Source organism: Cervus elaphus, chromosome 5 (assembly GCF_910594005.1).
Source record: "Cervus elaphus chromosome 5, mCerEla1.1, whole genome shotgun sequence".
In the NCBI taxonomy this organism is placed as follows: Eukaryota; Metazoa; Chordata; class Mammalia; order Artiodactyla; family Cervidae; genus Cervus; species Cervus elaphus.
In genome coordinates, this window is record NC_057819.1 from 85,784,959 (window position 1) to 85,811,868 (window position 26,910).

Sequence of the window (26,910 nt, forward strand, 5' to 3'; positions counted from 1 at the left end):
AAAAAGGACTACTAATATCCAGACCTCACAAGGTCGAGTTAAGGATCAACGAGATAGTACCTTTGAGAGCGCTTGGCAAATGTTGGTTATGATACGGAGCCCACTTCTTGCCAGAATCAAGTCAGATGGAGCGGTTTTCTCCAGGTTCCCCCAGCTCTTGCTCCGTGTCGGCTTCGCGATTACCAGCCGAGAATTTCTGAAAAGGGCGTGACCACTGTGGGCAGGAGGGAGACAGGAATGAACAGATGAAAGCCCCTAGGCAGGGCAAGGCAAGTGGCAACCTGATTATCAACTGCGCCCCCCTCCCCCAGCCTCCGGGCAGACAAGACTGGCAGGGTAAGGGTCCCGGGAGCCCGGCCGGCCCCGCCCGCAGCTTCCCGGCGGGAACCGGGCACTCCCGCTCCCGGCGAGCTGCCGCGGGGCCCAGGGCTGGGATGCCGCTCCGGAAACACTGGGCACCGGGACAGTCTGTCCTTCTCGGGAAGGTGGACGTGACCCCCAGCCAAGGGCGCAGCTGCCTGCACGCCTCCTGGGGCCCCCCCTCCCAGGTCCCCATGCGGGGAGAGGCGCGCAGCGGGAGTGGGGCCTCCCTGCACCCCGGGCCGCCCCCTGCCGGCACGGTGAGGCGTGACCCCGGAGGGTCTTAGTCCTGGAGCAAAAGACAAGAGAGCCGGGCTTCCTCCTCCTGGGATACGAGAGGGTCAAAAGGGAAAGGGCGAAGAAGTGAAGCCCGCGCTCTGGAAAGGGGAAAAGAGGGGCGCCCCCTTCTCCAGCGCCGCGGGGGCCCACTGGCCTCCCCGGTTCCTTCCGGCCCGGCTGCGGGGTGCCACTCACCGGTCCCACGGCCCGAGCCGCCGAGCGTGCGGCCAACGCCGGCCAGACTGGAAAGACAGACGGGCGGGCCGGGTGAGGCGGCGGGAAGGGCCTGCAAGGCGGAGGGCGGGCGCGGGGCGGGGGCCGGCCGGGGAGGCGCCGGGAACGCCGCGGGCGCCCGGCCTCGGGCCGAGGGGCCGGGAGCCGGCCGGCTCCTCCCCGGGGGCGGGGAGCGCGCCAGCCGGGGGCACGTGGCCCGTCCTGGACGCCGGGTTCCGGAGCCGAGGGCTTGCTCCCGGACGGTGTACTTTAGAGCCCGCGGTGAGGTGCGAGGGAGCGGGGAGGGACGGAGGGGCCCCGGGGCCCTCGCGGGACTGTGGGTCTCCCAGCCGGGAGACAGGGCGCCCTGACGCTCGCCGCGGGGTCTGATGGCCAGTGGTGGGGTGCGGCACGCGCCGTTTCCGCCCGGGGGCCTCTGACCGACCGGCTTGTCAGCGGCCGCGGCCACGTTGTTAGGACCTGGGCTGGCCGAGCCGGAGACCCGGAGGGAGGCGCGCGGGGAACAGGCGGGGCGTGGGAAACGGGCACCCTCCGGGGCGGGGCCGCGCAGTGGGCGGGGCCTGGGAGCGCGGGCCGCTCCGCCCCGGCCGGAAGCGCCGCTCTCGAGGCGGAAGTGGCGGGGTTCCGCGCTTCCCGCGGCGGCGGGGGACCCCGGCGCTCCAGCCCACTGACGCGGCTCTTTGCCGCGGGGCGCCGAGACCCCAGGAGCACGTGAGGTATGAGGACCGGCGCGCGTGTCTGTCAGGAAAAGAGCTTTATTTTAAAGGCCAGCCGGTTCGGATCGGTTGCTCCTCGGGAGGCGTGGTTGGGTCCCTACAGGCCATCCCTCAAACGTGCATTCTCGGGATGGTTCTTGTTTGACAGATGTGTGGTTCCCGTGTGCCGCTTTTCAGATGTGGACGTGGGGTGGAGAGGCGTTTTGTAGCCGTTAAAACAATTAACACTAGTGTGTACTTTACGGTCCCTACTCCTCCGTGATTAGCGTCCGTTCCATTCTACCAACACCTTGTAAAGGAGGTGAGGAGCAAGCAGCCTGGGGAGCTCGGGAGATCCCTAGAGGGTTCGCATTTTGTGCTGGAGGCAGGAGGTTCAGAGAGGCTCGGGACAGAAACTGGGACCCCCAAATCCAAAATGTACTTAAGCACCTTCTCTTTCCGCGTCCCTCTTCTCCTTCCCCCTCATAGTGGACTCGAAGTCATTAGTTAGGTGTAAACTAATTTTCATTACAGTATTTTCATGACAGTGTACTGTATTTATTTTTTAGCAATTCTGGGTTTTCCTTGCTGTGGGAGGGCTATCTCTATTTGCAGAGAGTAGGGACTACTCTCCACTTGTGGGTACGCAGCCTTCTCACTGCAGTGGCTTCTTTTTGTTCTGTACAGGCTCCAGGACGTGTCCCGCTTCAGTGATTGTGGCTCAGGCTAGTTGCCCTGTGGCATGTGGAATCTTACGGGGCCTGGGACCGAACCCATGTCCCCTGCACTCTTAAGGTGGACTCCCAACCACTGGACCACCAGGGAAGTCCCAGCTAAAGCTTTTTAACCAGTAATTTCATTCTGTTAGTAGGACATCCTTATCTTCATATATTAGGCTTCTTCCAACAATCCTTGGAGGGGGAATCTCAAGTCCTGGATTCTGCTCTGAAATTCAGGAATTAACTAAAATCCAGGCAGGTGCATCTATACGCCAGTCCCACAGAAAGGTTGCTTTTCATGTATGCATCCCTTTGCTCTTGTTTTCATAGGAAGGAGAAAAAATGTCTCAAAAGCAGATGAAGGAAGCTTTTGTCAGTAACCAGAATGGAACAAGCGTGCTGGAAATCACCGAGGGCTTGTGCCTGCCTGCACTCTGTATCCTGTGTAGAGGGCTCCTGATCATTGTCTCACAGCACTTCTGCTCTTCTTCACATAACTCGAGGACTCGATTCTTGGTTGACTTTGCTTTCCTAATAGTTCCCCTGGTCACCACTTTGACCATTTTCTCTTCATTTGTCCTCCTCCAGTATCTTGTTGCAATTATCCTTGGGGCAGGACTGCTCTATGAAATATACTGCAGAAGAACTTGCTATGTCAGAATGCCTTTCCACAAAATCTGTGAAAAATTCTTGAAAGTCAGTCTAGAATCAGAACACATTCCAGCCATCTCCTGTTTCCGTGTTGTTAACAGTGCCTTTACTGCTGTTGCCATTTTGGCTGTGGACTTCCCACTGTTTCCCAGAAGATATGCCAAAACCGAGCTCTACGGGACAGGAGCAATGGATTATGGAGTAGGGGGCTTTATTTTTGGGTCTGCAATGGTTTCTCCAGAGGTTAGGAGAAAATATACAAAAGGCTCCAGACTTTGTTATCTTACAAAGTCACTGTACTCTGTTTGGCCATTAGTTTTCCTAGGAATGGGGCGATTAGTTGCTATAAAATCCATAGACTATCAGGAACATTTAACTGAGTATGGTGTTCACTGGAACTTTTTCTTTACCTTAATAGTTGTGAAACTGATAACATCACTGCTTTTGATTATGTTTCCCCTAAATAAATCCTGGATTGTGGCCATCAGCATTACTGCATTATACCAGCTAGCCCTTGATTTTACCCCCCTGAAAAGTTTAATTTTGTATGGCACTGATGGCAGTGGCACAAGGGTTGGTTTATTAAATGCCAACCGAGAAGGAATCATCTCTACCTTGGGGTACGTGGCAATACACATGGCTGGTGTTCAAACAGGGTTATATGTGCTTAAGAGAAGGTCACAGATCAAAGACTGGATAAAAGCAGCATACTGTATTCTATTGACAGCTATTGGCCTCTTCATTTCTCTTTACATAGTTCAGGTAAATGTAGAAGTAGCATCTCGAAGGATGGCCAATTTAGCTTTTTGTATTTGGATAGTTGCTTCTTGCCTGATCCTTCTTAGTAGTTTATTACTGGGTGATATAATTTTGAGTTTTGCCAAATTTGTAATTAAAGAGGCAGCAGTACCATGTTCTTGGAAACTTATCCAGTCACCCACTGCAAATAAAAAGCATCTGGAATCCACAGTCTCTGAAGCCAAAAAAAAGGAACCTACTCTCTGTTTAATCACAGCAATGAACAGAAACCAGTTACTTTTTTTCTTGCTGTCAAATGTAACAACTGGTCTAGTCAACCTTTCCGTAGATACATTACACAGCAGTACCCCATGGGCCTTGTGCCTGCTCAATCTCTACATGTTTACCAACTGCTTAATTATATATGTGCTACACTTGCAAGATAAGACAATAAAATTTTGGTGATCAATAGCGGTAGTATATGTTTTGAGCAATTTTATGTTAATGAGGAAGAATAAATATAAAATGTGAAGAAAATGGGCTTCTGTCAATCCAGGGTTAACTTTCATTATAAAATTAAGATTCATTCCTGCTTTAACAGTAGTGATGCTTGATATTTTAAATGTATGTCAACACTATGTAAAACAAGTCAGAAGAAGCAAAGCCTTGTGACTTGTCAGAATACTTATAAATTTTAGTTATTTTAAAGAAGCGGTTGTGTTTACAATTGTGACACTGGAAGATTGGAGGGTAGGAAGGAGGATTTTTTACATCTTTTTTTGGGGGGAGGAGACGTTGAGAAGCATGAAGGATCTTAGTTCCTCCACCAGGGATCACCTTTGTCCCCCTGCAGTGGAAGTGGGGAGTCTTATTAATCACTGGGCTGCCAGGAAAGCCCCTTTTACTTTTTGTCTTATATCGCCTATTACCATTCTGTATTTTCTATTGTGTGTATTTTATAATATTTACATTAAAATATCTCAATTGTGGAATTGTCAGCAGTACTGCTCAATTTTAATCTTTAAAAAAGACTCGGTGTAAGAAAGCAAATGTTTAAAGTCAAATACTTAAAAGATCACAAAACAGCTAAATGCTCCAAAGAAGAATGTGTTAGTTGCTCAGGTGTCCAACTCTTTTTGACCCCAGGAGCTTGCCAGGCAAGAATAACTGAAGTGGGTAGCCATTCCCTTCTGGAGGAGACCTGCCTGAATCGGGGATCGAACTCTGGTCACCTGCATTGCAGGTGGATTCTTTACTTTCTGAGCCATCAGGCAAGTCCCAAATGCCCTAAAAAATAGATTGAATTATTTGTTGTGATTTACAAGCTTAATAATTATGAGACAGTAGTTTTGCAGTGAGATTTTTTTTAGCCTGCTCTCTGCTGTCAATGGCAACCCACTCCAGTACTCTTGCCTGGAAAACCCCTTGGACAGAGGAGCCTGGTAGGCTGCAGCCCATGGGGTCACTAAGAGTCGGACTCGACTGAGCGACTTCACTTTTCACTTTGCTGCATTGGAGAAGGAAATGGCAACCCACTCCAGTGTTCTTGCCTGGAGAATCCCAGGGACGGGGGAGCCTGGTGGGCTGCTGTCTGTGGGGTGGCACAGAGTCAGGCACAACTGAAACAACTTAGCAGCAGCAGCTGCTAGGGATGATAAGCAAAAGGTTTCTGATACCTTGGATCTTGCAATCTAATGGGGGAAACACATTAAACAACTGTTATAAACTGTGCTAAGTCATGAAATATAGGTTGCCAAAGTGTCAAATCAAGAATTGACTTTACAGTAGAGTCAAGAAACTTTTCCCCACGGATGGTTAATTTTTTTTCTTTTGAGCTAGAGTCGATGGGTGGAATGAAGAGTTAGTGTTTGTGTGTCTAGGGAGCAGAGGGTCAGATGCTAGTAAGGGAGAGGGTCAACAGCAAACATGACCATCGTACTAATGAGTTTAAATTTCTTAAGTTGATGAGGACTAATTTAGTACTTAGGTAGCATTTTGTCCTTGCTAACTACAGTTAGTTATATTTGGAGGTAATCTATTGAAAGAAATTTACCCCCTAAAAAAGTCAACATATTGAGTAGTTATGTTGCTATAAAAACAAAAGTCAGATTAGATTTTATTTCTGATTAATAAGGAAGACTTGAAATTTAACCAAGAAGATTATAGTATGTAAATTAAGCATGACTAGGAAAGGTGACTGGTTTTCCTGCTGTGTCACAGTACTAATATCCTACAATTTACCTGTTCAAAGCATTTTAGGAGGGCTGAGAGGCTCTAACCGCATTGTTTTCATTAAAATAGTAACTTAAAGTATTTGGTGACTTAATGACCATGTGTCTAATTGGTCTGCTGCTTCTTGTCCCAGGTCTTAAATATCTTTCAGTAAGTCTGTCTCCCAATTATAGATACTGAATCATAACTAAGAACAAAATGTACTATATGTTTTTTCCACCTCCAATTAGGAAAGTCATGGAAGAGAAAGTTAATGAAATTACATTCATAAAAAATTAATAAAAAATAAACCAATCTGATTTTAGTTTACAGAAGAGAAAGAAATCATTAAATAAATATTGAGTTCCAGTGTGCTAGATACAGGTGCTGGGGAAACAACAAAAAATAACACCCTGCCCTCAAGGGGCTTCTGTTTTAACTTGTGGAAATTATTTCTCCTTTAAAAATGTTCTTTTAGTGGGGAACATCTGTCCCTATTTTTGACAGATACAATAGAACTTCCCACTGTTAGGCCACAAAAAAGAAAACCCAGTTCACTGGACAACTGTGGTAAATTAAGTAATAAGATTTTGCTGTTGATTTTACTACCACATAAAACAATAAGGTTATCATAGTGAAAACAACAGTAGGTATTTTAATCTTCAACTATCAATTTCTGAGGACAGAGAAGGGAGGGGCAAAGAAAAGAGAGAATATAATCTAGTCTAGGACTTATCTGTGACCTTCAGAAAGTGACTCATTCTCATGCCTTTAATTTTACACTATTATAAACTGGGGATGTCTACTACATATGTATTGTTTTGTGTTCAGTAGATGACAATGTTTTATTTTTATTGGGCACCTTGTCCAATATGTTGTGTAAATTATATAAGAACATACTTTGCTCCCTAGGAATTCCTCTATGAACACAGGAATATAAGGAACAAATCAGTATCCTTTATTGCTTTTAAACCCAGGTAGCTTGGAGACTAGTCATATCTCATCATGTCTGAGTTTTGCCCCTGGCTTCTCACACAGCGTGGACCTGCCAAAGAAGAAAAAGAATGGTATTTTTATGGAGAATGTGATATGATATCACATCTCCATCACACCAACTGTTCATTATGTGAAGTCGCTCAGTCGCGTCCGACTTTTTGCGACCCCATGGACTGTAGCCTACCAGGCTTCTCAGTCCATGGGATTTTCCAGGCAAGAGTACTGGAGTGGGTTGCCATTTCCTTCTCCAGGGGATCTTCCAAACCCAGGGATCGAACCCAGGTCTCCCACATTGTAGGCAGACGCTTTACCCTCTGAGCCACCAGTTCCTTATGAGGTACCAGCAAAAGGTCTTCTGTTGTTAACTGCCTGCTTTTTCTTAGCCTTTAAAATTTTTCAGCTTTGCCCTTCACAATGCCAGTATTGAAATTTAAAAAGGCAACAACCGGCTCTTTTAAAAATGCAATCGTTTTATCAAAGATAAGCTCTCTGAAGGCAGATCCTTACTCATGAAACATTTGCTGTAGCACTAAATATAATATTTGCTTCAGCTAAATATAGCTGCAGACCACTAGTGAAAAAAATGAATGCCTGCTCTAAAATGAAGATACAAGGTTAAAAATTCTAAAAAGTTGCTTTGCAGTGAAGTAATTTGCTAAGCATTTTCCCCTCAAATGTTGATTTTGTCTTATTTGTAGCACCCAGGGACCTCCCTGAGAAACAGCAATTTATCAAGCAAATTAACTTTTTAGCCTTATAATAAGTCCATATTAAATAGTACGTGAAACATTGTCCAAAGATACTACACAGTGTGCTCAGGGGATCTAGAAGGCAAATCCAAATCAGGGGAAGTAATCTCAGATGTTAAGACACTGTTGTGGTCTCCTCATTTTAAGTTTTATATCTGGGTTTTAATGCCTTTTTTTAAACTTAGATTTAAACCCCCAAGGTGAATACTCTTTCTTTGCTAGTACCCAGGGTGTACTCAGTAATGAAAGTTATTAAAATTAACACCTATACATTGAACTTGTATTTTCAATGTCCGTTACCAACCATCATCCAAACAAAGTTTGAAAGGTATAACATAGGTACATTAATTGATTGGAGAAGGAAATAGCAACCCACTCCAGTATTCATGCCTGGAAAATCCCAAGGACCGAGGAGCCTGGGGGCTACAGTCCATGGGGTCACAAAGAGTCGTACACGACTGAGCGACTTCACTTACTTACTTACTTACTTACATTAATTGATAGTCTTTATAGCAGCACTTTCAGATTTTAGGAGCCACCTTATTCTTTTTTTTCCTTAGGGGTGTTTTACAGAGAACACAAAATTCTCTAAAACTGTCCGTATTTTGGCTATGTAGTCTAACTTGTCAGAACTTACATGCAAGCCTATATGCCTACTTAATTTAAGCTAAAGACCACACACTCTTCTGCTCTCCCAACATGGCTAAGGACATAAATACTTACTGGATAATCACACCTTTGGGACTGAACAATGGTTCTTCCAGTTTATTATGTCACCTAACCTAACAGTGACCACACAATGTCATAAGTCAACATGGCTAAGGGGTTGCATGCACTATGGGTTTTTTTGTTGCGAATCTCTAAGACTTAATGTGATGACCAAAATACTTTTTAAAGTCAGTATCACAGCTCTAGCCTATTCTACCAGGAAATACAGATCACCAGGATTAGTTAGTTGTAAGAGCATCCGATGGATTGAGTCTTAAAATCGTCAAGACTTTTCACAGGCAAAAAAATCTTCTTGACAACTATAGTGGCTTTACAAACAGGACTCTAACGCCTTCAAGGTAAGAACCGAGTATACGACGGCACGCAGAGTGTGCATGAATTTGTCTTGACGGCAGCTCTGATTCTCGGAAGAGGGTCAGAGGGCAGGGCCTTTGGCCAGCGCCAGCACTTTGCCCAAGGCAACTGTTGCTCTGTTTGAGTCTCTAGGTTAATATTAACCGGACCCAAGAAGTTTCTCTGCCCAGGACGTGTACACAAGCCACTATCTTCACAGTGTAACAACAAAAAACTGTCAGCACTTAATGTTTTTTCTGCCCCTCTCGGAGGGATCTCAATATGAGTCTGGGAAAGCGGTGATGCCGGTAGCTTCTGAAGAACCAGGGCGTCAGGGAAAGCGGCGTCAAGGGCCTGGAAACCCAGCCTAGTCCGTCGCTCAGCCCCAATATGCAAGTCTCCCCTCCCCCGACTCCCACCTTTTGCTCTCACTGGTTTGGAAAAGTCTCAGCTCCGCCCCCCCCGCCCCATACCCAAGTCCTCACTGGGCCCCGACCCTCGGCGGAGTCCCCTAGGCTCCGCTCCCTTCTCCCCTCGGCCCTCGGGAGAACGGTTCCCGGGCCCCACACCGCGGAAGACAGAGAGGAGGCCTACTCACCCCTCCTAACAGCCCTATTTCGGGTTTATTTGAGTAGCTAGACTCCGGGGAGGGCGCAGGTCACGCGTCGGGAGACCGCCGGGGTAGCACCCCGCCCCCTCCGCCAGGGTTTCGAAAGGGGCGATCCGGGAGAGCGCCTGGAGTCTCGCGAGAGGAGGCGGGGCCCCGCCCGGCTCGCTCGGCCACGCCCCGCCCCACCCTCCCCCACGTCCCCCCCGCCCTCCCTCCCCCACTCCCCCGTGGCGCGAGCGGCTGACTGAGCCTGGAGAGGAAACGGCATTCTGAGCCGCGCTCCCGCCCAGGCCGGCCCCAACGCGGGCCTCGTCAGCCGGTAACGGGGAGCCGAGGTGGGGGGTCAGGGAGGCGACCACGCAAGCGGTGAAGGTCAGAAGCGGGAGGCCTCCTCCGAGAAGGGTGAGGAGGGGAGGGTCTGTGCCTCCCCCGCGGACTCCGCAGAGCTGAGGCGGGGTCGACCCCTCCCAGGGGCGGGGTCGCGCTGGGCAACTGCAGCCCAGGGGACTGATGGGGCGGGGCGCGCCCTTAAAGGGGGAGAAGGGGTCAGCTGTGTGGGGGGGTGGGCTGAGGGCTCCCGGGCGGCGGGCAGTGGGCTGAGGAGCGGAAGCTGGGGGTGGCGTCCTAGAGCCGGGACTCCGCTGACGGGCTGGGGGAAGCCCCGGGTCCGCCAGGTCCCTTCCGCCTCTCCTTTGGACCCTGAGTGGAGGCCGACGGGCTGGGGGGGTGGGGGGGGAGGGAGAACGGCGCGAGGGGGCGGGTCCCCGCGCTGCTCGCCGCTGATTGGCTGAGCGCGTGTGGAATCGGGTGATGGGAAACGCAGCCCAGCTCTCCCGTCCCCTCCTGCTGCTCTCCCTCTCCCCCCGCCTCCTCCCCGTGGCGAATGTGCTGGTCGGCGGCGGGTGCTTACGCTCGCGGGGTTTGGCTGTTGCAGGCAGGAGCTGGGAGGAGGCGGCAGCGGCAGCGGCAGGAGCGGCGGCGGCAGCGGCGGCAGCAGCAGCAGCAGCAGCAGCAGCAGCTGGGAGGAGGTGGTGACGGTGGCAACGGCAGCGTCAGGGACGATGGCGCGACTGGTGGCAGTGTGCAGGGACGGGGAGGAGGAGTTCCCCTTCGAGAGGAGGCAGATTCCCCTCTACATAGACGACACCCTCACGGTGAGCGGGCCGGGCCGGGCCGGGCTCGCCGCTCCCCTGGCAGCTGTTTCCCCTCCTCCCCCTCCCCCAGGCCGAGCGCTGCGCACTGGAGAAAAGAGTGTGTTGCAACTCCTAGGCGAGGCCTTCTCTCCGGCAGGCCCCACAAACTCGCCTTTGCAGTGGGTCGTTTGGTAACGTCCGCGGGCCCCTAGGCTGGCGCTCCACCCGCACTGAGAACCCCTCTGCCGCTCTCTTCTTCACCCTTTCCCTTTCGGAGACGGTGCTTTTGCCCGAAGCACGCTCCTCGGAGAGGGGCTGAAGGACCTCGCGTCCAGGGCCTATCGCTTACAGAAACCACCTACCCTCGGGGAGGCTTAATTATCTGGAAATGTCGCAGCTGCACTGCTACCTGTTATTTTCTAGCTTAATACTACAGCTCTCACTCCATAAAGCATAATTACGAAGGGCAGGGTGACATGCTCTTGTACAGGAAAGATCCCACTAAAAGGATCTGATTTCGCTACAGTCTCAATATGCCTAGTCCATTAAAACTGTTGGAAATGATTGTATTGTTAGGCCATGACTCTTCAAAACGGGCTTTCTTGGCATTAATGATTCTTTAATTTACCGGTAGCTTTTCCTAAGGAAGCCACAATATTGAATGTGTAAGGGCATTATAAAAGGCTGATGGCTCATCTTGAATGTCAAAACCCAGTTCTGAGTAGTTTTCCTTTTTAGAGTTGATGGTGGTACAGCATTACAGACCCTCTGCCCTGGGTTGCTGTAGTGTTTCCTTTAGAAGGAAATGGCAGAAATTTGAATCTGAACAGGAAATGAGTGCAGTCGCTTGTCACAATTTCTTAAGAAATGAAATGGACCTTTTCTGAGAATCTTGAAATGTGCGTTTTGATGATGCTGAAGCTTTGGATTATACGTTTGCGTTTTGATAAGGTGTAACTAAGTGTCTTCATCATACCGCCCTTGCCTTTTTTCCTTTTCAAAGGTGGTTGGTGTGTTCTGTTCCTGAATTTCTTTTTTGCAAATACCTACTGAACTTTTTTTCAAATTTTGTGTAAAATGCAAGTCATTGTAGAGATGTCACTATGCCTTTCTGTTTGCCAGTCTCAATTAAGATTTGATTGAGCTGCAGTACCTTTAAAAAGCATTAGAAGAGCTATTGAATGACTTAATTTGTTAGAACTTTTAAAGTGAAAGCATCTATAATTACTTAAGTGCATTTTTTTTTTTTTCCCATGGAAAAAGAATGTTTGGGCTCACATAAGGTACATAGACTTTGTGTTTCATTAGAAAGTGTACTTGTATGCTTTGGTCATGATTTTTGCACTAAAAGTATAATGGACTTGTATTTTTAAAAGTGTTTTTTTTTTTTAAATTAGCACTCTGATCAAATTAAATGAAGGATTTCTCAATTTGAAAATTAATATGAGTTCATTTATTGATAATTTTCTTTCTTCTCTCTCCCTCCAACACAGATACTTTTCTAGAGCATATAGTTTGGTATCAACCTTTTGTGTTTATTGTCCTAGATAACCTTTGAAGTTAAAAAAAAAATCTGGACATAAGGTTATTATTGAGTGTATACTATCGAAACAGGGGAAATCAACCTAAGATTTGAGTATTTACAAAAATTTAAGACACTTATGAGTCTCTCCTTTTGTTCACAGAGTCACCTTTAATATGGACGTGGCATTGATATATCCATCAAATAGTTTTTTAAAATAAGCAACTTTTGGGTGTTTCTATACTCTCTTCTGAATGAATTGCCAAAATTTTCCTTAGAAAAAGATGTAACCTGTACTGTAACCTGCACTATTATTGCACTTACTTCTCTGGGGAAGTTGGGATTGGACTGACCTGGCAGTGGAGTTTTGCTTTTATTGTATGGTGGACTTGTGACCCAGGCAAATAAAATTTAGGCTTGCTTAATTTAAGTATCTTAAGTAGCATCTTATTTTTTATTTTTCTTTACTATGGAAGGTTTTTTTTCACTAGGAAATGAGTGGGACTCTTCATTCATTGCTTTGTTATGGAACTTACAAATGGTCACTGAATGCTGGTTTGTGTAAAATCTTGTCAAGAGTCCACCATATTTAGGAAAATAAGTTTCTTTCAGAACCGTTCTACCAGACACTACTTAAAGGAAGAGTGTAGAGCAAACACCTGTTGAAGAGGGAGGAAGGAAGGCTGCAGCAGAGGGTTATGCTCAGCACTGGGTCATTGGTAGTTGATGACATTGTATCCCTGATTTGGTTTGGTCTTTGTTCCTAGGGTTCATAGGTAACCCACTGAGGAAACATTGTGTGATTATTTCAAGTCTTAGACCCTCCTTAACTTCTAGGTGTTAAGTCTAGTTACAGTGTTTACAGTCAGTTACAAATGTTTATCCTTTGCAGAAGCGAATACCTCTAGCCTGAGGTAAACTAGTGATTTTAAGTTGGATTTGTAAAATGAAATTAACGAGCTTGTAGATGAGGAAGTAGCCTCCTCTTTTATGTGGTATGTTGTAGCCACATTTGAAAGACTCATGGCAGTTTAGTGGGTTTGAGTACTTGAGTACAGTGCTGATACAGGTGTGTTTGAGAAAAATCCCAAGTAAATCGGTGGAATATTTAGGAAAATGGTATGGTGTGTAGCCAAAATGCTTTTCGGTGTTACTAGAATTATAGAATAGCAGATGGATAGAATACAGATTTTATTTTAAAGACATCTTTGAAGAATTGGGATTCCCCGGTGGCTCAGTCAGTAAAGCATCTGCCTTTAACGTGGGAGACCTGGGTTCATCCCTGGGTCAGGAAGATCCCCTGGAGAAGGAAACTGCAACCCACTCCAGTATTCTTGCCTGGACAATCCCATGCACGGAGGAACCTGGTGGGCTACAGTCCATGGGGTTGCAAAGAGTCGGACATGACTGAGCGACTTCACTTTGAAGAATTGGGGCTTCCCTAGTGGCTCAGATGGTAAAGAATCTGCCTGCAATGCAGGAGACCCAGATTCGATCCCTGGGTCGGGAAGATCCCCTGGAGAAGGATATGGCACCCCACTCCAGTATTCTTGCCTAGATAATTCTATGAACAGAGGAACCTGGTGGGCTACAGTCCATGGGGTTGCGGACAAGACTGAGCAGCTAACACACTTTCTTTGAAGGATTACCGTTTTTAAAGTATTTTTAGAAGGAATTAATAGTCAGAATATATACTCCTTATAATATAATCTTGAAAAATGGTTGCAAAACAAACCAAATTATCCTTTACTCTGCTTCCCAGAGATAGCTGAGATTACAGAGCAGCATTTCGTGTAGTTCCCATCATAGAAACATACAGATTTAGAGTTGAGATGTATCATTTTCTGTAACACTTCATATCTTGCTGCTTCTCACTGAATGTAACACTGAGAACATTTTCTCTTGTTATTCTTAAGCAGTGTTAATGGCCTTGTAATACTTTGTTGTATGACATTCCGGGATGTAATCATTCCTCCTTTGTTGGCCATAGAGGTGGTTCTAGTTTTTGCTATGAATAACATTCATAAGAATATGAATAATGCATAAAATTTTGCATTAGCAATTTTTTCTGGCTTTTCGAAGGAAAATTACTGAATCAAAGGATAAAAATCTTCTATAAAATTCTTGATACTTACTGTCAAGTTACTACAATGTGGAACACAGTTTACCCTCCTAATTCAAACCAATCTAAATGGACTAGAAGCTCTGATAAGGGTTTTTGAGACTTTAAAAAGGTGAAAAATGTAATGTGTCCTCTTGAGGATTAGGTATTTAGCATCAGTTAGAAGTTTAGTATTGTTTGCTTAAAAAAGAAAAAAGACTTAGATCTTTATTTATTTATTTTATATCTTAGGCTAGGCCATGTGTGTCATGCCATGGGGGATCTTAATTTCCTGACCAGGGATCGAACCCGTGCCCCCTGCATTGGGAGCTCAGAGTCTTAACCATTGGCCCACCAGGGAAATTCGCCTGCTTTCAATTCTTGATGAAGTTTTTAATTTACCAAAGGTGATAGATGTTACAGATGGCTGTGAAGATGAAGAAGTAAAAAAGTAAAACTAAAGGGACAGGGATTTTTAATAAATACAGTATTGTTGGATTAGAGCTTGTGAGAATGCGCTAGGAACAGATTATTTGTGGTCAGGAGAAACCAGGACAGGTACTTAAGAGTGAAAGTGGGTAATGGATTCAATAAACTTTATAAAGCAGTAATTGCAGGACAGTGACTTGTTCTATTTTTGGCAAGCCTAGGGATAGGCAACCTCATCATGAAGCCAGACACTAATGATTCCTCTGTGAAACCACACCTGAAGTACTTTACGTGACTGTCTTCCTTTGGGTAACCTAGAATCTGAAGAATAAGTCAGGGAAGTGATTTTACAGAATGAGGGAAAATAGTTGCTCTGTCCTCGATCTTCCTCTTTTTATTTTTTCCCTTTTTCTTATTTTGGTGTCATCAGTGAAGAGCATATAGTGATTGGCCAGTAAACAGCAAAGTAAAAAGCCATTGTTGTAAGGGAAAGGCAAGGACAATAATTATTTAGTGTGAGCATGGAGTTTCTAATTGGGTCGGTATTGAATATGTGTGTGAGTGTGTGCATGCATGCTCAGAAGCTCAGTTGTGTATGTACAAGAGAAAATTTAGTATTATTCAAGCCAGTGAAACACAGGAAAGACACAGTAATATACTTGATCTTTACATTTGTCTGTACTAGTTAGGTAAAAATGAAATGGTTGGAAATGAGGGTTTTGTTTCAAAAATTTTAACCCTGTTCTTTATTGACTTTTTAAAAAGGATTCGAGAATTAGGTATTATTCATTAAATTTTATTTATTTATTTATGGCTATGCTGGGTCTTCAATGCTGCATGGGCTTTTCTCTAGTTGTGGCAAGCTGGAACTAGTTTTTGTTGTAGTGTGCAAGCTTCTTATTGCGGCGGCTTCTCTTTCTTATGGAGCACGCTGTAGGGTGCGTGGTCTTCAGCAGTTGCAGCTCCCAGGCTCTAGAGCATGGGGTCAGTAGTTGTGGCGCATGGGCTTTGTTGCCCCGAGGTTTGATCCTCCTGGATCAGGGATTGAACCCTGTGTCTCCTGCATCGGCAGCCGGATTCTTTATCACTGAGCTACCAGGGAAAGTGAAGTCGCTCAGTTGTGTCTGGCCACCAGGGAAGCCCCTATTAAATTTTATAAACATACATATTTTAAAGGTCAGCTGGTAGATTTTAATATATAGGTGTGCTCTCAGACCTCTGCTTTAATTATTAAAACAATAAAATATAGTTGATCAGAATAAAAATAATATACAGAGTCAGAATTTAGGATTTCACCTATGAACTGGAGAGACATTGATTTGGTAAATTGAGTAACTTTGATTTTAAAATAGTATAGGTAATTGTCTCAGTTTTTTTTTTTTTTTAATGGTGGCAATTAATATGTGGTGAAATGATGTGTATATGTATCAAGCAAGTGAAAATGTAAATCAAAATATTAGCTGTTTAAATGGTAGATTGGAGTGACTTGCAGTGTTCTGGTGAGCTACGTGGTTTATCCTATACCTTTTTTTATGACTTGATGAGTTAAGTTTATTCGTGTTTTAAACCATGTGGTGATTCCAGAGAACAAGTGAGTTAATTGCTCTGTTCTTTTTTCAGTTTTTATGGGCCAGGATTTCTAATACCAGGATTATTAAAACTAGTAACCAATTTTATTTTGTACTATTGGCAAAGTTAATATATGGCAGTGCTCAGAACAATGGCCAGTATGCATAAAGCTACGTTAAATGTCTTTATTATTATTGCCATCAGTCTTTGGGGATAAGACACCAAAAAATTGGTGACAAGTTGAGTAGCCTAAAAATTGGGTAATTGATCCTAAAACTGTGAGCTGTGGACATGTAGTCTATATGTATGGAAGAAGAAACTTCCAACATAGTAAAAGCTACTGAGATGGAAGCATGAGCGTATATCTGAACTTGATGAATATAGAATTGGAAACAAGGAACACCAACTCTTTCCCTGGTAATAAGTGGTATATGTGTGTTACAATACATTTGGGAAAGTCATCTATCTTTTCACTGCCCAGAGATAGCCACATCTGATATATTATATGTTTTCTTTTTCTGTAAGAAAATATACACATGAAAATTTGAATCATATTGTACATGGAGCTTTTGGTTCTGTGAAATAAACTCAAGTCCTCTGGATTGTTGAATAGGTGTTTGCATCCATCCTTAGCATCTACTTGCCCTTCTAACACCCATATTCAGTAGTCCCCTCTTCACAAATCAGGAAAAGGTCTTATGTCTGTTGTTTATACTTGCCTTAATGGTTTAGTTCTCTGTTTACTGTTAGAATAAGCATGTGTTTAGGTTCTCATTTCTGATGTGGAGGGGAAAGAGTGGTCATTTGGTTAAAGAAGCAGGTCTTTGTGATGCTGGTTGCTGAAGGGAGGAGTCTTTTTAAGATCACGTTCAGCTGAGTGGGTTTTTTAGTTTTTTTGTTTTTGCCTCAAATGGTCTCTTTGTCTTGATTTCACTCTTTGAGTGTGTAGGAGTTTGTGGACCTTGTCACCTGGAAATAGAAGTTTGTCCTAGCACAGTATGTTTGATACATTTAACAATGTTTTAGTTAAGATATAAATGTGTTACTTTAGTTCACTGTTTTGAAGGCATACTTTTTTTCATATTTAACATCTCTAAAATCGGGATACTTCTTTCATTTGGTGGCATCTTCTAGTTACAGTGATTCTTTCCTAGTGGTACATAACCTAGTGGTACCTAGTGGTACATAAAGTGAAAGTGAAGTGAAAGTGAAGTCGCTAAGTCATGTCCGACTCTTTGCGACCCCGTGGACTCTTTGCGACCCCGTGGACTGTAGCCTACCAGGTTCCTCGGTCCACGGGATTCTCCAGGCAAGAATACTGGAGTGGGTTGCCAGGTCCTTCTCCAACTAAGGTGCTTCTTAAAATTAGTGGTGTCACAGATCAGTGAAACGTGGTGATTACTGATTTCCATTGTCTGACATCCCAAAACAGCCTTAAGCTTTATATATCCCTCATCCTCTGTCAATGAATTTTGAGAACTGAATAAAAATTTCAGTGTATTTTTTTCTGTTCATGATTAGAGCAAACATTTGCTATGTGTTGGATATTATTCTGAGTATGTATCTGTGTGTGTGTATTTGTAAAGTGAAGTCATTATATATATAGTCATATGTATATATAGTTATTTACTTAATAAGATTTACTGTATTCTGTAGCTGTGAGGAATGACTGAAAATGTCAGGATTTTTAATGTAAGATAACAGGTTATTTCATTTACTAAATGCTTTCATTAGCCACTACAACACACATTTTTAAATACAAGTTAATCCTCACAATCCATTCTATAAGAGATATTAAAAGTTACTACTTAATCTCATTTTACAAATAAGGAAGCTGAAAATCAGACTTGTTAAGTAACTTGCCCAGAATTATGACATAAATTGTAAATTATAATAGAGGTGCATTTGAATTCAGGTCTGCCTGACTTCAGTGCCCTTGCTTCTAATGACTATACCATTCTGGCTTTAGAAACTGTAATTTGGATTTTTTTTTTTAAACTTTTTGATGGAGGTGGGAGGGAGCAAATCTGGCTTTAGGGGAGTCTATTTCTGTCCTAGGATATTATAAAATAGTCTGTATCAATGTGTTCAAAGAAGGTAAAATAACTGATTTGTATTCTTTTACATATTAAGATGGTGATGGAGTTTCCTGACAATGTGTTAAATCTTGATGGGCATCAAAATAATGGTGCACAACTGAAGCAGTTCATTCAGGTAAGTTTTTAAAATTAATGTTTTGGGAATTCCCTGGTGGTCCAGTGGCTAAGACTCTGCACTCCTGATATAGGGGGGCTGGGTTTGATCCCTGGTCAGGGAACTAGATCCCACATGCAACAACTAAGATTCTATGCAGCCAAATAAATAAAAATAAATGAAAACAAAATTAATGTTTTAAATGGTGTGTGTGTGCATGAGCACATGCACATATGTATGTGTGTTTTAAGGAGTCATAGATGTAAGTAGTAATTTTATTTTACCTAGGGCTCTGTAGGTCTTAAGATTCAGTGAGGTTGCTTTCTTTTACTGCTGCTCCAGTTATATGTACATCCCTGTGATATGAAAGATTTGGTGGTGGTGTGTTACCATTTTACATGTCTGTAAGGCTTTAGTTTCACTAGTTTAATTTTATTTAATTTTTTTTTTTAGTTTCACTAGTTTAATTTTAAATTTAGTTTAAATTTAATTTCCCTGTTTTTAAAAGATAAGACAGACAACTTTTCATTGAGAACTTTGTTATCTTCTGTAATTGTTTTGTTCTCTTAAAAAAAAAACTTTGTATTGTGAATTTTCTGATTTTTATTTAATTCTTTTTTAAATTTTATTTTATTTTTTATGGAAATATAGTTGATACACAATGTCATGCTAATTTTTGCTCTACAGCAGAGTGACTAGTTATACACATGTATATATTCTTTATATTCTTTTTCTGTATGGTTTATCCCAGGAGATTGGTTATAGTTCCCTGTACTGTACAGTAGTACCTTGTTGTTTATGCATTTTAAATGTAATAGTTTGCAGGACTTCCCTGGTTGTCCAGTGGTTAAGACTTTACTTTCTAATGCAGAGGGTGTGGTATGAGATCTGTCTCTGATGAGGAGCTGAGATCTGGCATGCCTCATGGCCAAAAAACCAGAATGTAAACAACTGAAACAATATTGTAACAAATTCAGTAAAGACTTAAAAAAAAGTAATGGTTTGCTGCTACTAATCCCAAACTCCCAGTCCTATTTAAATTTTAAACAGTGTGATACTTTGTAAATATACTATATATGATCAGTATAAAGGAAGATAAATGGTTACTTTATTTCTAAATTGTTTCAGCTTTTGGAGAAAACTTAATTAAAGGTTAATGGTAAATATGATAATATCCTTCTTGGGAGTTAACTTTCTCACCTTTATTTATTTATTTATTTATGTTTGGTAAACTGGATTATTGGTGAACTATACTACATTACTTGCAGTGTAACTATAGCTCCAGCCAAGTAGAAGTTATTTCCTGGAGTTTTTGCCCATTTCCCTACATTCATATGCACTAGCATTTTACTCACTCACTGCAGGCTCCTCCATAGATGAGGTGGGCCTTGTTCTCTCCCACTGATCCATAACACACCTGCTCACGCCTCCAGGTTGAGGATTGCTGCCCTACATGATCACCATCCTAACTTGACTCATGCAGCTAAACATAGTGTGTTGTTAAAGGTTGAGAAGGAGACATAGTAAAGCTGTATTGTTTTTATTCTTTTTTCTTTTAAAGTTTCTTGTTTTAAGTGAGAGTACTACGCTGAACACCCACATGGAACAAGCACTAGATTTCCAGGTGCAGGGTTTCTTTGGCTGTGCTGGTCACCTACTGCACAGCCCTGGCATCCCAAGCAGCGTGCGTTTGTTTTAGCTGTGCTGTACAGCATGCAGGATCTTAGTTCCCCAACTCAGGGGTGAACCCATGGCCCCTGCACTGGGGAGCTCAGGGTCTTAGCTGCTGGACCACCGGGGAGTCTGTAAGCAGAGTTTTTTATGCTTGAGATTCTGAAACTGGGCTCATGGAGGGCAGTGTGAGGGCTGTGGAGTAAACTCAGTGCAGCATGGATAAGGCCAGCGCGTCTTGCCTTTCTGACTCAGTTGCAGGTAGATGGCAGGCCCTGCCCAGGTTGTACTTACTGCACAAGGATAAGGAATCAGAATAGTGAAAGTCATGTTATGTCTTCCTTATGAACTCTTCTTTATTTTTCTTTTTCTTTTTTCTCAGCGACATAGTATGCTTAAGCAACAAGATCTAAGTATTGCCATGGTGGTGACATCACGTGAAGTCTTGAGTGCACTTTCTCAGCTTGTGCCATGTGTGGGTTGTCGTCGCAGTGTGGAACGCCTCTTTTCCCAGCTGGTGGAGTCTGGAAATCCTGCCCTTGAGCCCCTGACGGTGGGGCCCAAGGGAGTCCTGTCTGTAACTCGAAGCTGCATGACTGATGCAAAGAAGCTTTATACATTATTTTACGTACATGGGTGAGTATAATCAACTAGGAAACAATGGGTTTGCTTTATTTTTAAACTCAGTGAGAGTGGTAGCTTATTTCTAAATTTGATTGGGGCAAAGCTTGAGTACAGATTTAACACGAGTAACTTCTGTGTGCCAGTGACTGACTGTAAAGTTTGTTTTCTTAAGGGAGAGACAGGCAGTAAGCAAATACATACTTTGTCAAGAATGTTGTTACAAAGACAAACTAGTAAGGGAGATAGAGAATGAGTAGGTAGAATTCACGTGGAAAGTGGTCACGGAAGGCCTCTCTAATAAAATGACATTGCATATAGGCTAGAATAAAGTGAGGGAGTGAGCCATGTAGATATTTGGGTAAAGACAGAGAAAGGGCAGTAGGTTAAAGGTTCAGAGGTTGGAGTTTCCCCAGCGTGTTTGAGGAACAGCAAGGAAGCCATTGTAACTGGAGGCAGATGAATGAAAGGAACAGTAATAAAAGATGAGGTCAGAGGAGCACTGAGAGGCCTAATTACGTGGTGCTATGCTGAGGTCTTTTATCTTAACTCTTGAGACGGGAAGATTTGGGAAGGTTTTGAGCAGAGGCGTACATGGTCTACCTTGGAGTTATGCTTCCTTTTACCTCTGTGTTACGAGTAAATGGAAGGCAGAGAAACAGGTTGTTCAATAATCCATGCAAGAAAGAATGGTGACCAGTATAGTGGCCACAGAGATAATGAGACATGGCTGGATCCAGTAGTTGCAATGCCTGGGCTAAGTTGCCCTGAGGCATGTGGGATTTTAGTTCCCCAACCAGGGATGGAACCTGAGTGCCCTGAACTGAAAGGGAGATTCTTAATCACTAGACCACCTTGGAAGTCCTAGGAAGAGCAGTTTCGCAGAGCTGACTTTTGGGCATGTTAATTTGAGGTAGCAATTGGGAGTGCAAGTAGAGTTCAGAGAGTTCTGGTCAAGGGATATATATAAATGTGTCATCAGCATGTGCATATACACACACACACACACACACACACACGCACACACACCCACCTATGAGGTGAAATGTGCTCACTAAAGGGTAAGTGGTGTAAATAGGAAAAGAGAAGCTGTCTGATGGTGGTGGTAGAGATTATGGATTTTTATTCTGCCTGAGAAAAGAAGCTTTGAAGGATTTCTGAATAGAGATAGAACAACATGATTTTTGTCTTGAAAAGATCAGCTGCTAAGTGAAACGTAGAATGTAAAGGCAAAGGGTAAATGCATGGCGACCGTTTGGGAGGTCAACTGTTGCAATTGACTAAGCTAGAGAGGCGAGTTGGACAAGGGTCATAACAGTGGAGGTGATGAGAAATGATCTAATTCTGGGTATATTGAAGAGTTGACAAGCTTTGCTTATTGGTTGGATTCAGGGTTTGGATGTTTAGCATTAATTATATATTTCTATATTTGCATAAAATTTCTGTTGAAGGCTCTTTGTCAAGGATAATGTATGTTTATTTTATTTTTTAAAACTTACTAGATAAACGAGTTAGGACTTTTAACAATTATTTTTATTTTGGCTGTGCTGGGTCTTCGTTACTACTCGAGCTTTACTCTAGTTGCAGAAAGTGGGGCTGTTCTCTAGTTGTGGTGCACAGGCTTCTCATTGCAGTGGTTTCTCTTGTGGAGCACGGGCTCTGGGGCTTGTGGGCTTTCATAGTTGCAGCTCCCGGGCTCTGGAGCACTAGCTTAATAGTTGTGGCTCATGGGCTTAGTTGCTGCATGGCATGTTGGATCTTAGCAGAACAGGGATTGAACCCATGTCTCCTGCATTGGCACTCAGATTCTTTACCATTGAGCCACCAGGGAATCCCCTGTTTATTTTATTTTTAGTTAACCTCCGCCCCCCTCTTTTTTTTTTTTTTTTGGCCATACTGCACAGCTTGTGGGATTTTAGATCCCTGAACAGGGATTGAACCTGGGCTCTTGGTAGTGAGAGCTCAGAGTCCTAACCACTGGACCTCCAGGGAATTCACAAGGGTAGTGTGGGTTTAGATATCTATTGTTTGGATAGGCGAGTATGGCTGAGTGTCAGGTAGCAATAAGTCATAAAATATTGGCGTGCCAGGCACACCAGATACAATGCAGATGTAGGGATGAATGAGATGGATGCAGACTAAGGGAAAGAGTATGTTGAATAGAGCAGGCCTCCTTCAACATTCTGATAGTCTGGGAATGGAGTAGGAATAAAAGTGTATAGACTCTTGGGTTAGAGTTCATTTGATGAGAATTTTTCAAAGTGATATGTCTGTAATACTTTAAATATACTTCTCACTAAAGGGCATAAAGATTTTGAAAATTCTAAAGAAAAAAAATGTTAATCAGACCTTTAATGGTTTATTTATTTTTTATTACTTATTTACTTATTAGGTCCAAACTAAATGACATGATAGATGCTATTCCAAAAAGTAAAAAGAACAAGAGATGTCAGTTGCACTCCTTAGATACGCACAAACCAAAACCTTTGGGGTAAGTAGAATTGATTATCAAGATACTTTGTTAGTGTTAAGATTATAAATGTTGGTCCTGTTTGGTAAAAAGAGAAGAAACAATGCTAGTTTTATTTCATTAATTGTTTACACTGTAAAATAGAACACCATATAATTGGTCAAAATAAATATGTCTCCTAGTTCTTTTTGCATTGGGTTTATATAGGGTCTCAGTATAAGTTTGACTTCTAAAAATTTTTTTCCCTTGTATTAAATATGTTTCAGAGAAGGGAGGTTGAGATCTTTGTGTAAATTTATGTAGCTAATATTAATTTTTTCAAAGTAGTGGTATCATTTTTTAACCTATGCAACAGTTATAATGTATAAATTATTTTTCTTGTTTTTCTTGTCTTTAGGTCTCCCTAATAATTTATCAAGGATTTACAAAAAAACCCTTGAGTTAGTTAAAGCAATGTGAATTTATGTAACTAATTTGCAGTTTTCTTCTTGGTTAGGTGCTACAGTGCCCAAGGCTGCCCCCTTCTTCCAGCTCAGTCAAGTTTCCCCTTCAAAATTGCTTGGGGTTGGGGGTGGGTGGTAAGGAGAAGTCATGGAATTTGAAGGGAGTTTCTAAGAAGTAACTTTTGGGGAGAATGGGATGATGTAAAACTGTGCTACTGAATTAATTTTAGAAGTTAGTTTTTTGAACATCTCGTTAGTATTGTTGACATTTTCCTCCCTGGTAAAAAGATCTGGATGACGAGGTGGTGGTATGTTAATAATCTCTTTTTCCCCCCATAGTTAGAAACAAAAACTTTTTAAAACTTCCATCGTGAAGACTGTCAAACACATACAAAAGTAGAGAAATTATACAAGGACCCTGTTACCCAGACTCCATTGTTACCAGGATTTGCCACGTTTATTTCATTCGTTCACCTTTTCCTTTGCTGAAGTACTTTAAAGCAAGTCCCAGACATCATGTTATTTTACTACTACATTCATTTCTAATACAGTGACATGTTCTTTCATGACAGTGCCATTATAACACCTAACAAAAGCTTAACTACAATAATCTAATACCCAGTTCATATTCATGTTTCACCAACTCTCTCTGAAAGTGTCTTCTTACATTGATTTGTTAGAATCAAGATTTACTTAAGAATCACACATATGATTTCTAAATGTGAGAACTCTAAGTGCAGTAAAGCTCTGTACAACCTCAGATGGTTACCTAAGGATAATTATTTCACATACCTGATTTACCAGTATCTTTAAAGAATTCCTGACTCTCCGAGTGCAGAATTTAGTCTGATTTTCATTAGACTAAATGAAACCTTTATCCGAATAGCCTGTTGACTAAAACCAGAGTAGTATGATACAATACAAAGGCTGCCTTCTGTTTCTTGATTATGAATGTTTGTCACTGAGGAGCTGAAAAGCAAGAGCTACCCCACCAAAAAAAAAATAAAAAGCTACCCCACATCGTAAACATCTGTGCTCATTGCTACCTTCCTACAAAGACCAGTCCTTCCACTTTTGCTCTAGATTCCACTGCTCTCTTGTTCTCCTTGACTTTGCTTCATCAATTATCTACTTTGATTAAATTGACACATAGCTGTGTCTGCCTGTTTCAGCTTAGAAATAAAAAACAAACCTCCGCAGGCTTCACATCCAACTTCAGCTCTAGCCCCACCAACATAGGAAGCCAAATATTTTGGAAGGTTGTTTGCCGAATTATGTAGTCAGTGTGAGTGGAGTTAGTTGATCTTAAGCAACACCTCCTAAGGTAGTTTCAGTTATTCCCATGCCACGTGGATAGCTGGTCAGAGAGTATAGTCTGCTTAGCCAAGACTGCTCCTCCTCCACGTTGGATGGTCACCGCCATTCTGTGCTACTATGACTTTTTGTATTTTTCCACTGTTGTTCCCCCCTTTCATTTTCTTCAGGGGAAGGTATAATACAGTTAACTAGGTTTTAGCCTAACCAATAGTAACAATCCAGTTCAGTCTTTCTTAGAGTATTCTCATATTCATGCAAGCAAACCCAGGTTACTGTCTGGGAGTAAACGTGTGGTCTGAAAGAAAGGTCGAGGCCCAGGTTGTAGGCCTGTAGCTGATGAGGGATGTACCGCTGACTCTTGAACAGCACAGGGATTAGGAGCACAGACCCTCCACACAATGGAAAATTTGAGTGTAGCTCCTAGTTGGCAACTTCATATATTATACATGGTTCCTTCGTGCCCTCATATTCAGTAACTGCAGACTGTGTAGTGCTGTGGTATTTACTATTGAAAAAAATCCATGTGTAAGTTGACTGCGCAATTCAGCCTCGTGTTGTTCAGAGGTCAGCTGTATGAGATCACCTGTAGGAACAGTAGGGTAACAGAAAGGGATGCTGAGGACTTCAGTTTAATGGTAGGAAAGAGTAAGTCTAAAGAAACCTGAGAGGGTGGCCGGAGAGGCAGGAGACCACGGGAAAAGTGTGTTTTGGGGGGCAGGGACTTGGACAGCTGTTTTGAAGGTTGCTGAGTTTTCAAGGACCTCAGAGTCCATTGGATATAGCAACATTGGATATAGATATTTGGTGATCTTGATGAGCAGATCTGTGGTTGAATGGATCAGAATCCAGATCAGAATGTGTAGGAAAATGCATGCATTGCAGGGTTTTAATGGATTAAGCTGTCAGTGGAAAGTATGGAAGTAGAACAAAGAAGTGAAAAGACTTCCTTTTTCGAAAGAAAGCTTGATCTTGACAGGAAGAAGTGGTATAAAGACATTTGGTTTGGAGAGATTACCGATGAAATTTTGATTTGAGTTATAGAATTTTCAAATCATTTTAGAATAATGCTTTCATGTTCTGATGGTAGAATAGTCATTCCCCAGCCCTTTTCATCAATACTGAGAATTTGAGAGTTATGTGGATCACTCAAGCATAATTAGAAAATTGGGAATTTGGAAGATAAGAGTAGAAGGATGTAACATGCAAGGCAGAGCAGGAGTTGAGGTGTTTGCTTCAAAAACAAGGACTGTTTGCCCTTTCTTAAGCCCTTGTGAGATGGGACTAGGGATCTGAATTGTATGTCTGACCTTATATGGTGGGCAGGGGGTTGAGAAATAGCTATTTAGCTATAAAGAGTAGGTTAAGTAAAGATTCAGAAGTGTTTCCATCTCAAGCATCCCAGGTAATGAATTTCTAGGACTAGTGAGACCTGCAGAAGAACAGGCAGGAGCCAGTTATTCAGAATCATGAAAAGTCAAGAAGACTATCACTGAATGGAAAATAGAAACACATTTCTCTTGGAATGCACATCTGCAACAAAGCAAAATGCGTGACCAGCGCCACATTGAAACCTGTGGGGGAGGGAGAGTCTGGGAAGTTTTTAGTAAGTTTTTTTAAAAATTACTTGTGTAGTACTACTAATGTAGGCTGTGTAAAGTGTTCATCTTAGTATGCTATCTTTATTAAAAAATGTAAAATTTTATTTACTATAATTAGATTAATCTGTGACTTTCCCAGCTACTTGTTTGTAAATGTGAAGGTAGATAAGAATTTTGTTGCCATGGGCTAGCTATAAAATCACATTAAGTAGATCAACACTTGTTAGAATTTTCAGTTTGTGGTAGGTTGATCCATGTATAGAAGTGAAAATATTTTATAATTTTTTCAGCTGTTTTGACTTTAACATTCCAAGTAGATTTGCTCATAAAATGCTTACTATATTAACCAGTTACTATCTTGATAAATGTAAATGTTAAATTATTATCAAGTAAACGTAATAGTTGAGCACACGTTTTTGTGTAAAGATATGAGCTCTTGTATAAATAACATTTTAATACGGTTAAAGTAAATACGTAATTATATACAAATTTGCAAACTTACCCTACTAATATATCTTAATGTATTAAAGAGTTCATGA

At 42.7% G+C, this 26,910-nt stretch overlaps 4 protein-coding genes across 18 annotated transcripts in view; 2 read left to right on the forward strand and 2 right to left on the reverse strand.

The window, feature by feature from the left end:
• MYO19 (myosin XIX) overlaps positions 1–9,425 on the reverse strand; it is a 49,931-nt gene extending 40,506 nt beyond the window's left edge. For 3 of the 5 annotated variants that reach the window (XM_043902918.1, XM_043902915.1, XM_043902917.1), the window contains exons 1-2: positions 835–959; positions 61–214 (exon numbers count right to left, since the gene is read on the reverse strand). The gene's annotated coding sequence lies outside the window, so the exon portion shown is untranslated. Of the gene's footprint in view, positions 1–60; positions 215–834; positions 963–9,292 lie in introns of those variants that run through there. The other 2 variants (XM_043902916.1, XM_043902920.1) reach the window with 2 other exon arrangements.
• LOC122693198 (translation initiation factor IF-2-like) lies at positions 180–2,055 on the reverse strand. Its single transcript, XM_043900762.1, has 4 exons — positions 2,019–2,055; positions 835–1,611; positions 325–609; positions 180–214 (listed from the first exon to the last, which is right to left on the reverse strand). The coding sequence occupies exons 1-4, from the start codon at positions 2,053–2,055 to the stop codon at positions 180–182; spliced, it is 1,134 nt and encodes a 377-aa protein (XP_043756697.1).
• On the forward strand, positions 1,043–4,674 carry PIGW (phosphatidylinositol glycan anchor biosynthesis class W). 6 transcript variants are annotated; one of them, XM_043902935.1, is made up of 4 exons: positions 1,043–1,139; positions 1,738–1,890; positions 2,256–2,390; positions 2,618–4,674. In XM_043902935.1, exon 4 carries the CDS (start codon positions 2,630–2,632, stop codon positions 4,139–4,141), a length of 1,512 nt encoding a protein of 503 aa, XP_043758870.1. In that variant the 5' UTR covers positions 1,043–1,139; positions 1,738–1,890; positions 2,256–2,390; positions 2,618–2,629; the 3' UTR covers positions 4,142–4,674. The 6 variants fall into 6 exon arrangements, with proteins under 6 accessions (XP_043758870.1, XP_043758871.1, XP_043758867.1 ...); XM_043902932.1 differs by lacking the exon at positions 1,043–1,139 and adding an exon at positions 1,326–1,589; XM_043902933.1 differs by lacking the exons at positions 1,043–1,139; positions 2,256–2,390 and adding an exon at positions 1,326–1,589.
• Positions 9,426–9,521: 96 nt separating the features above from the next.
• Positions 9,522–26,910, forward strand: part of GGNBP2 (gametogenetin binding protein 2) — a 32,907-nt gene continuing 15,518 nt past the window's right edge. For 3 of the 6 annotated variants that reach the window (XM_043902922.1, XM_043902924.1, XM_043902923.1), the window contains exons 1-5: positions 9,530–9,706; positions 10,239–10,458; positions 18,192–18,272; positions 20,305–20,558; positions 22,936–23,034. In XM_043902922.1, the coding sequence (XP_043758857.1) occupies positions 10,366–10,458; positions 18,192–18,272; positions 20,305–20,558; positions 22,936–23,034 (527 nt within the window). In that variant the 5' untranslated portion in view covers positions 9,530–9,706; positions 10,239–10,365. Of the gene's footprint in view, positions 9,707–9,940; positions 10,459–18,191; positions 18,273–20,304; positions 20,559–22,935; positions 23,035–26,910 lie in introns of those variants that run through there. The other 3 variants (XM_043902928.1, XM_043902926.1, XM_043902927.1) reach the window with 3 other exon arrangements.

Bases quoted from the DNA above. Each gene is read 5' to 3' on its own strand.
- LOC122693198 (XM_043900762.1), bottom strand. From the start codon at position 2,055: ATGAGGGGGAAGGAGAAGAGGGACGCGGAAAGAGAAG. The intron at 1,612-2,018 runs GTGCTTAAGTAC...TTTTCCTGACAG, and splicing joins GAGGGACGCGGAAAGAGAAG to ACACGCGCGCCGGTCCTCAT. The intron at 215-324 runs GTCTGCCCGGAG...TCCTGCCCACAG, and splicing joins ACCCTTACCCTGCCAGTCTT to TGGTCACGCCCTTTTCAGAA.
- PIGW (XM_043902935.1), top strand. From the start codon at position 2,630: ATGTCTCAAAAGCAGATGAAGGAAGCTTTTGTCAGTAACCAGAATGGA.